The following is a 9,872-nucleotide window of genomic DNA, read 5'->3' as shown; positions in this document are numbered from 1 at the left end:
TAAGGCAAAAAATATCTGTTGTTGAACCTTCACAGAACAATGTGCTGGTTATTTCAAATGTTCTGTATGTTTAGAATTTTTCTTAATAAAAGAAACTGTTAGGAAATGGCATTTTCTGAACGAATTCTAGCTGCCAGGTACTGGAAGGCACATCAACTTGGGACAGCCTCTGCTCAGTTGCCATGGTGGGCCGGGGGAAGGGGCTACACTATGCTTGGAAGGGGAAGGGGGCTGTTTACAGGGTGAGGCTGGACCAATAGTTGGATTGTTCATTTCCTGCAGTGGCTTGGGAGAGGGCTGATGATTGCCACCAAAATCCTTGGCATATCCCAGCCTCAAGCACAGGTCACTGTCACTGTTGTCTGAGAGTACCCAGAGATGGGATCCCAGGAACTGAAGTTGGATTGAGAAAGCCACAGGAAGCTGCCTCCCCTCAGAGCCAAAGGGGGAGAGTGGGGAGGGGATTCTAGAGAAAGCCTGGGCTCTCCAGATTCTGGAGGCTGCTGCTGCTCACTTGCTCTGGCTCCCGCATCCCTTGCCTAGCCCCTTTCCTTAGGGGGCAAGAGGCCCAGGGTGGGAGAGAGGAACAGCTCTGTGAGCTCCTGGGACCTGCAAGGGGTGGAGGATTTAGAAGCTGGCCATACACCCCCATCCTGGGAGGTGAGAAGACTAGGGATTGGAGTTACAGGATGTAGACAGAAGAGCTTTGGGCAGCTGTGGCCCAGAGCAGATGGTGTCAGGCGCCCTCTTGTGGGCATAGTAGAAACAACTGCCAAGTTACTCTAGATGGGCTCTGACTTGGGGGATCCCGAGACAGGCAGGCTGCATGGTGGACTGAACTTAACTTTGAGGGCAAAAGCTGGTAATGTCATCCATTGCAACGTGGAGAGGTGTGGCACAAGGAGGAGGATCTCATTTCTATTTCTAATGAAGCAGCAGCTTCCAGAATGCGTTTGATATTCTAAGGCCTCGTGGGGAGGCTGCCAAAAAACAACCAACCAACAAAACCCCACCAAGGGCAGGGGTTCAGCCTGAGACCACCATCTTCCCCAAGCTTGTGTAAATCAGAGGACAAGGCTCAAAACAGTGGGCAAAAGTCAGTACCTGAAGAGGAGAGAGTGGCTATGTAGGTTCTACCTACTGCTCCCCAGACATGACAAGTAGAGTACAGATTAACCTGGGAGAGGGCGGGGGGGGGGGGGGGGGGGGAAGGAAGAGCTCCTCATTCCAGGAAAGGAGTATTCCTGTCCAGTGTAGGATGAAGGATCCTGGGCCTAGTGGTGAGGAGGCCGCTGGAGAGGGGTGTGATCTTAGTCTTCAGGTGACCATGACATCCCTCCAAGCCAGGACGGGATATGTAAGAGCAGAGAGGAGCTGGGTGTCAGTGGCTCACACCTGTAATCAGAGCTACTCAGGAGGCTGAGATCTGAGGACCATAAAGGCAGCAAAGCCAGTGAGATTTCAATAAATCACCAAAAAGCCAGAAGTGAAGCTGTGGCTCAAGGGATAAAGTGCTAACCTTGAGGGAAAAAACTCAGGGACAGTACGCAGGCCCTGAGTTCAAGCCCTAGTACAGGCAAAAAAAAAAACCAGTTAAGCATCCTGGGCCATCCACTGAACCAAAGATGTCTGAGGGCAGCAAGAGGAGTGGGGAGGGGCTCACTTTGTCTCCCTCTGACTTTAGGCCCTTGCTATACAAGATCAGCTGACAGCATACCCACTGTCCATCCTTTGCAGAATTGGAGGCTTAAAGGAAACTTCCAGAACAAGGGCTCTGTGGTCTGGAGGCTTGTAGGCCAAGCATTTGAAGCTTCTCACAGCACCTTGCCTGGGTTCATGAGGCCGAGGGGGTCCAGGGTAACCTTGAGCTGCCGCATGGTCTCCAGGGCCACAGCACCAACTTCTTCCTGAAGCAGCTGCCGCTTGCCCATGCCAATGCCATGCTCCCCGGTGCACGTCCCGTGGAGTGCCAGTGCCCTCCTGGAATGCCATGAGAGAGGGCTCTCAGCGACCTCATCTCCGACTCCCTTTGCCTTCCCTCCATTCTCCTTCCCCAGCTCAGCCCCTACCTGCCCAGCCCTTCGGCAAAGACTTTGACTCGATGGAGCTCCTCAGCATCATCTGGGTGGATCATCAGGATGCAGTGGAAGTTGCCATCACCCACATGCCCAAGAATGGCTCCTGGGGGCCCAGAGGATAGAGCTGCCATTGGCCCAGGCACTCGGCAGCTCTAGTGCTTCCCTCAGTACAACGGTGAGTGGGCAGAACCTGTGAGTCCTGAGACTTTCAGCTCCTCCTTGGCCTGCACCAGGATCTCAGGCAGCCGGGAAATGGGCACACACACGTCCGTGGAATAGCCCTGAGTCAGAGGACAGCCCAGTGAGTTTCTTCCCATCACCTATAGCCTGCCTGAAGTTAAAGGACCACTGTGATCAAAGTTAAGGATGGGACGGAGGGTCTAGCTTCAGCTCTTGATTTCACAGAAGTAAACAGCCTGCTCTTCTCCAGATGACTGGCCTGGGTGTGTGCCCCATACCTTGCTAGCCCAAGCCTTCAATCTTACCCTGGATCCCCAGCCTCAACCATGTGCAAATCCCCTGCACCCTACACTACTGAATCAGCACGCCCTGCCTGGAGTCCAGCCTTCCTGTCTAACCTTCCTTTCCAGGTTGTGTGAACTACTTCTTTTCCACCAAGATTCCTTCCCTGTCTTTCCAATTGCTAAGAGAGCCCAGAGTGAGGCTTTCTGTGAGGACTCCCAAGCATTAGGACAATTCGGATCTCTCTCTAGACAGCATTTGAGAAGCAGCTGGGTAAGGACAATCTGTAGTCTGGATTCTGGTGCCCAGCCCAGTTCTAGGGGGCCTCAGCCCACTGTTCTATATATACTGGAGGGTGGTGGGTTGAGGAAAGGGTTTATGGCCCAAGTGCAGACCCCCACTTCATTCCAGTCCCAGTCTTACCTTGCAGCCAGGAGACGCAGCCAGGAGTGCATACCAGATATTATGGCGTGCTGTCCAAAGCTGTTTGCGTGCCTCAGCCTCATGGGCCCAGGAGAACTGGGAGCCTCCGTTGTCTTGAGTGATTGCCTCTGCAGTGGGAGGAGACAGGTTGACCTGGGGCTTGACACCAAGGTGAGCCGCACAACCCTACCCTCTCCAGCACACCTGCCCGCTGCCGTTGCTCTTCCAGTGCCTGCTGGGAGCCGTGGAACTCCAGGAAGAGTGTGGGAGCCACAGGATAGTTCAGTTTGCTGTATCTGTTGCAGGCATCCATTGCGACATCATCCAGGAACTCTGAGACCCGGAAAAGGGATGGCCGAGATGAAGCCAGGCCTTGAGACTTGAGACAGGGGCCTCTTCTGTGGACCCCACCTCCACTGCCAGCCCCTGGCTCACCAATGCGGGCCACAGGCACTGCCGCCTGGAGGATCTGCACAGTGCTGTCCACTGCAGCCTGGACACTGGGGAAAGCACAGGTGGCGGCTACCGTGGCCTCAGGGGCAGGATGCAGGCGCAGGGTGGCAGATGTGATGAGGCCCAGTGTCCCCTCAGAGCCCACAAAGAGCCCTGTGAGGTTGTAGCCGGCTGCACTCTTCCTGCACACCAGGGACACAAGGTAGCTGAGTGCCCTGGCCCAAGTCCTGGGAAATGACTGCCCAGAGGTTTGACCCCCAAGGCGCCATGTCTGGGCTGGCCCTTCCCAGACCCCAGTTGCCATCATAGAATTTGCTGTTTCCCAGCCCCTGTCCACCCCACCTAAATCTGTGTGTGTGTGTGTGTGTGTCTGTGTGTCTGTGTGTCTGTGTGTCTGTCTGTCCTGCAGATTGAACTCAAGGCCTGGTGCTGTCCTTTTTTGTTGTTGTTGTTGTTTGTTCAAGGCCCGCAAAGGCTCTACCACTTGAGCCATGGCTCCACTTTCAGCTTTTGGGTGGTTAATTGGAGATAAAGAGTCTCATGGACTTTCCTGCCTGGGCTGGCTTTGAACTGGGATCCTTAGACTCGGCCTCCTGAGTAGCTAGGATTATAGGCCAGAGGCACCGGCCCAGGCTCCTTATCAGCCTTATGAGGGGTGAGCAAACGCCAGGATCAGCAGTGGCCCCTGGCAAGTATGGCCCATCCATACGGGAGTGGGCTCTGGGAAGCAGGCCCAGGGCAGCGGGCACTCACCGGAAATGGCGCCCTTGCCCCGCAGTGTGGAGCAGCCGGCCATCAGGCAGCACCACCTCCAGGTTGAGCACGTTGTCCCGCATGGTACCATAGCGCACGGCGTTAGTGCCCGAGGCTCCGGTGGCAGCCATGCCGCAGAGAGAGGCATCTGCACCTGGGTCTGGAGGGCAGACCGCTGGGGAGGGCAGCCGGGGGCCCAGCCCAGCCCCCAGCGAGCCCGGGGAGGGTGCGGGGGACCGGGAGACGGGCAGGGAAAGGTAGCCGGCATACCCACGGGGAACCAGAGGCCGGTGTCGCGCAGGTGAGCGTTGAGGGCCTTTCGGGTGACCCCGGGCTCCACCACCACCGAGAAGTCCTCTGGGTTCAGCTCGGTGATCCGGTCCATGTGGGTGAGGTTCACGCACACACCGCCCTGGGGGCAGGCGGGTCGGGATGACTCGGATCCCAGCCCAGGCCTCAGGAGGGGCGGGCGCCCCCCGGCCCCCCCGACCCCGTACCTGCACGGCGCAGACGCCCCCCTCCAGGCCGGTGCCCGTGCCGAAAGGGACCATGGGCACGCGCTGGCTGTAGCACAGGGCTGCCAGCCGGCTGACCTGCTCCGCGCTCTGGGGCCACACCACGGCATCGGGGGGTTGGCACCTAGGGGCCGGTACCCAGGTCAGGTCCCCGCAGGGGCACAGAACGCCTGAACTCTGGGCTGGGCGCTGTCCCGCAGCTCTCCAGCTCAAGGCCCGCGCTCCACCGCTTGAGCCACAGCGCCACTTCCAGTTCTCTGGTTTCCCGGACTCTCCTGCCCGGGCTGGCTTTGAACCACGATCCTGACAGATCTCAGCCTCCTGAGTAGCCACCGGCGCACACCTTTCTGCAGGGAGCACCCCAAAACAGCCGCCGAGGGGCGCGGCCCAGGACTGCCCTCGCCGCCCCCAGCCCCGGGTCTCGGGTACCTGTGCACAGACTCGTCTTGCCCGTGGTGCTCGCGGACGGCGGCAGCAGTGGACACGTGGGGGTCCCCCACAACTATCTTCAGAGCCTCCACGAAGCTCGGGCTGAGCTGGCCCTGCATGGGAGAGAAGGTGTCACAGGAAGGGGGGCTCCACCCCCGCGGGTCAGGCATCTCAGGACCCTGGGAAACTCGGGACCCGCCCAACCTGCGACCCCCGGGAGCAGTAGCCCCTCCGGGGGAACAGCCCCCAGGTGGCGGCCCGGAGCCAGGCCATGGCCGGTTGGCAGCCGGGTTCGCAGTCCGGCAGCCGGGTTCGCAGTCCGCGGAGGGCCGGTGACCAACACGGCCGCCTGGCTCCGCCCCTGGCTGCGCGCCGGAGCCTGTTTAAGGTGGTGCGAGTTTAAGGTGCCCCCCCCCCCCCCACTCCGCAGACAGATCTCGCTGGGTCAGGGACAGCTGGGACGCCAAGGTCAACACCAGCTTTGGTGGCTGGTGGGGTACGGGGGGGAGTCCTGGGCCGTGTCCCTCTGCAGCTGTTTTGGGGTGCTCCATGAAGAAAGGTGTTCTTTGGCCGGGTGCCTGTAATCCTCGCTACTCAGGAGGCTGAGATCTGAGGATCATGGTTCAAAGCCAGCCTGGGCAGGAAAGTGTGAGACTCTCCAATTAACCAACAGAAAACTAGAAATGGTGCTGTGGCTCCAGTGGCTGGCCTTGAGGGACAGCACTCAGGCTGAGTTCAAGCCTCACGGCCAACAACAACAACAAAAAAGCTCTTAAGAGGCTAAATCTCATATTTAACATAACCACAGTAACTATTTTTCATCTGGTAGAGAAATAAGGTGATGCACAAATCTTTTTTTGTGTGTTGTTGTTGTTGTTGTTGTTTCTGGTGCCAGACCTGGGGCTTGAACTCAGAGCCCTGGCTCTGTCCCTGGGCTTTCTTCCTCGAGGCTAGCACTCTACCACTTGAGCCATACCTCCACTTCCAGTCTTTTTAGGTGCTTAATTTGCAATGAGAGTCTCATAGACTTTCCTGCCCAGGCTGGCTTTGAACAGAGATCCTCAGATCTTAGTCTCCTAAGTAGCTAAGATTATGGGGTGAGCCATATATATATTTTTTAATATTGTTGATTCTTAGGCCCACATCCCTCCTTGAACTCAGTAATGTTTAGATGACCAGCACCTGCTGAAGAAGGATGTCATAATAGTTGTCTGACTTGCGTTAATATATTGTAATATCAAAAACAAATTTACAGCTGGACATAATGGTATACACCCTTATTTCTAGCACTCAGGAGGCAGAGAGAGTAGGATTGTGAGTTCTGGGCTAGCCTGGGCTATACAGGAAAACAATCTCAAAAAAACTGTATCAGCCATGCACTAGTGGCACATACCTGTAATTCTAGCTACTCAGAAGGCTGAGATCTGAGGATCCCAGCTTCCAGCCCTAGCAGAAAAGTCTGTAAGACTCATCTCCAATTAACCTACAAAAAGCCAGCCAGAAGTGGAGATGTAATTCAAGTGGTATAGCACCAGCCTTAAACAGAAAAAAGCCAAGCAAGAGTGTGAGCCCCTGAGTTCAAGCCCCAGAACCAGCAGAACAAAAAGTGCTATGTCAGCTATTACTTTATTGAAAACAACACAACTCAGTGGCTTGACACTGTAAACATTCACTCTGGTTCATGGGTCCACAGGTCAGATAGATCCTTCCATTCTTGGCTAGATTATTATCCTGCAGGGATAATGTTCACCTGGAGGCCTATATCACTCAGAGAGTTTATACTCACAATGTTATTTATGGAAGCAATGAGTAAAAGGATAAACAGACATGATAAGAGCCATATATTGGAATGTTAGCCTCAGAAGGAAGGGAAATCCTGATGCAAGCTACAACGTGGTGAACTGGTGAACCGTAGGGAGCTTATACTAAGTGAAATAAGCCAGTCACATAAAGGCAAATATACTATATTGGTTCCATTTATGTATGGTACTTAAAGTAGCCAAAAACCATACAGGCCATTGAGTATGATAGTGCCACCTGTAATGCCATCACTCAGAAGGCTAGGCAGCAGGATCCCAAATACCAGGCCAATCTGGACTATGGAAAAAAAGCCAACTGGCTCATGTCTATGATCCTAGCTATTCAGGAAGAAGCTGAGATTTGAGGATTGCAGTTAAAGCCAGATAAATCAGAGACCCTTATCTCCGATTAACCAGCAAAAAGCCAGAAATAGAGGTGTAACTCAAGTGGCAGAGCACCAGGCTTGAGTGAAAAAGTGAAGTGAGAGTGTAAGGCCCTGAATTCAAATTCCAGTACTAGCAAAAAAAAATCCTTTGAAAACTTGATGAAGAGAAGGGAATCACTGCTAGTGGAAAGTAAGCGTGTTCGAAGAGAAGTAACATTCAACATGCTAAGAAAAAGAGCAGACAACCCCTAGCGTTCAGTGTAGATGATGGAGAAAAGGGCACTGTGAAATCCTAGTAGAAAAAAAAATAGAAAAAGTAAAAAGGAGCATTTCAGTAAAATACACACTATTTTTCTTTTTAAAAAATATAATTTTAGGGCTGGGAAGGTGGCTCAGTGATAGAGTGCTTGCCTTGCATGCCTGAGGCCCTGGGTTCGATTCCTCAGCACCACATAAGCAAAAAGAAAAAAGCCGGGAGTGGCGCTGTGGCTCAAGTGGTAGAGCGCTAGCCTTGAGCTGAAGAGCTGAGGGACAGCGCCCAGGCCCAGAGTTCAGGCCCCACGACCGGACCTCCCCCCCCAAAAATATAATATAATATAATATAATATATATATATATATATATATATATATAATTTTATTGTTGTTGTTAAGATGCACTGAGGAGCCAGGCACTGGTGGCTCATGCCTGTAATCCTAGCTACTCAGGAGGCTGAGATCTGAGGATCGCAGTTCAAAGCCAGCCCGGGCAGGAAAGTCCGTGAGACTCTTATCTCCAATAAACCACTCGAAAACCGGAAGTGGCGCTGTGGCTCAAGTGGTAGAACACTAGCCTTGAGCTGAAGAGCTGAGGGACAGTGCTCAGGCCCAGAGTTCAAGCCCCATGACTGACAAAAAAAAAAAAAAAAAAGATGCACAGAGGAGTTACCATTTCAGAGGAGTCATTTCTGCAAGAGGTTCTCCCCCTCCCTCCAAGATTGAGTCTTTCTTTCTTTTAATGGGAAGGTAGTGTTTATGTTTAATTATGTTCATGAGAATGAAAAAGTTCTGGAGATGGATGATTGGGGTGGTTGTGCAGCAAAACACTGTGTTTTAAAAAAATATCTTTTTTTTTTCTTTATTCCTAAGGGAAAGTAATAGAAAATAGCATAGTTTTGAAATTTCGAAAATTCTTTAGAAACACTGTCCACATACAAAGTACTTAATAATGTTATGCATAAAATGGTTAGAAGAATGTGTGTGTGTGTGTGTGTGTGTGTGTGTGTGTGTGTGTGTGTGTGCATGTTGTAGGGTTCTCATCTGTACATTTCAGGGCTTAGTCTCTTGAAAATATTCACAGTTTTTACAAAGTAGAGCACACTTTCCATATTTTCATATGTGTGATTTCTATTATTTTCTCAATTAATTAGACCCCTTCCCCCGTGTAGTTAGTAAACATCATTTTCAATGTCTCTTCAGTCTTACACACCTATCATCACATTACTTACCTCTGCTGAAAGCTTCTAAGATGTTTCTAATATTAAGGACTGGGCTGTGGCTCAAGTGGTAGAGTGGCTGCCTTGCCTAGAATATTTCCAGTGTTTTGCCACATAAATGGGTAAGTGAGGTGCATTCTTGTATACATATCTTTTTTTTTAAATGCACTAGGTAGGAAGTGGTGCTGTGGCTCAAGTGGTAAAGTGCTAGCCTTGAGCTGAAGAGCCCAGGGACTGTGCCCAAGCCCAAGGTTCAAACCCCACAACTGAAAAAAAAATTCAGACATATAAATGAGTTGGGTATATACAACAGTGGAAGGAAGATTATGCTGTTCTAAGAAGAAGTGAACTATCAAACCATAAAAAATGATATGGAGAAAACTTAAATGCATATTGAAAGAACATTACTGTCAAAAAATGTCTAAGGTTGGGGATGTGCCTTAGTGGTAGAGTGCTTACCTAGCATGCATGAAGCCCTGGGTTCGATTCCTCAGTACCACATAAACAGAAAAAGCCAGAAGTGGTGCTGTGGCTCAAGTGGTAGAGTGCTCACCTTGAGCTGAAGGACAGCGCCCAGGCCCAGAGTTCAGGCCCCACAACTGACAAAAAGAAAAAAGAAAAAAAAAATTATGTGAGTGACATTGTCTAAAAGAGAAATATATGCATTGCTTTAATTGTGAAATGTTAACCCTTCTGCACAACACTTTAATAAAAACAATGAAATCGTATTAAAAACTAGGAATTACACAATTATGTTCGGAAAGGTAATACTTGCCTTCTTGGGCGTATTTTTTTGTTTTGTTTTGTTTACTTTGGGGGGGGGGTCCGGTTGTGGGGCCTGAACTCTGGGCCTGGGCGCTGTCCCTCAGCTCTTCAGCTCAAGACTAGCGCTCTACTACTTGAGCCACAGCGCCACTTCCAGCTTTTTTCTTTTTGCTTATGTGGTGCTGAGGAATCGAACCCAGGGCCTCAGGCATGCAAGGCAAGTGCTCTACCACTGAGCCACCTTCCAAGCCCCCTTGGGCGTATTTTCATAACGAATAGATTACTTGTGTGTGTGGGTGTGTGTGTGGGGGGGGAGGTTGTTTTTTTTTTTTTTT

At 51.7% G+C, this 9,872-nt stretch overlaps 1 protein-coding gene across 1 annotated transcript; it reads right to left on the bottom strand.

The window, feature by feature from the left end:
* LOC138826707 (probable D-lactate dehydrogenase, mitochondrial) lies at positions 1-5,448 on the bottom strand. The gene is made up of 11 exons (XM_070021961.1): positions 5,318-5,448; positions 5,114-5,226; positions 4,667-4,808; positions 4,440-4,581; positions 4,170-4,329; positions 3,399-3,598; positions 3,168-3,296; positions 2,964-3,091; positions 2,269-2,359; positions 2,070-2,181; positions 1-1,980 (listed from the first exon to the last, which is right to left on the bottom strand). Exons 1-11 carry the CDS (start codon positions 5,384-5,386, stop codon positions 1,815-1,817), a joined length of 1,452 nt encoding a protein of 483 aa, XP_069878062.1. The 5' UTR covers positions 5,387-5,448; the 3' UTR covers positions 1-1,814.
* Positions 5,449-9,872: the final 4,424 nt, after the last annotated feature.

Source organism: Dipodomys merriami, unplaced genomic scaffold, assembly GCF_024711535.1.
Source record: "Dipodomys merriami isolate MVZ:Mamm:240054 unplaced genomic scaffold, mDipMer1.0.p SCAF_148, whole genome shotgun sequence".
Lineage (NCBI taxonomy): Eukaryota > Metazoa > Chordata > Mammalia > Rodentia > Heteromyidae > Dipodomys > Dipodomys merriami.
The sequence above is the reverse complement of the archived record's forward strand: the minus strand, read 5'-3'. Positions and strand labels throughout refer to the sequence as shown.

What these genes read in the sequence shown, in the direction of transcription:
- LOC138826707 (XM_070021961.1), bottom strand. Translation starts at nt 5,386, where the DNA reads ATGGCCTGGCTCCGGGCCGCCACCTGGGGGCTGTTCCCCCGGAGGGGC. An exon ending in CTGCGTCTCCTGGCTGCAAG is followed by an intron (nt 2,360 to 2,963) that starts GTAAGACTGGGA and finishes CCTCTGACTCAG; the next exon opens with GGCTATTCCACGGACGTGTG. An exon ending in GAAAGTCTCAGGACTCACAG is followed by an intron (nt 2,182 to 2,268) that starts GTTCTGCCCACT and finishes CTGGGCCCCCAG; the next exon opens with GAGCCATTCTTGGGCATGTG.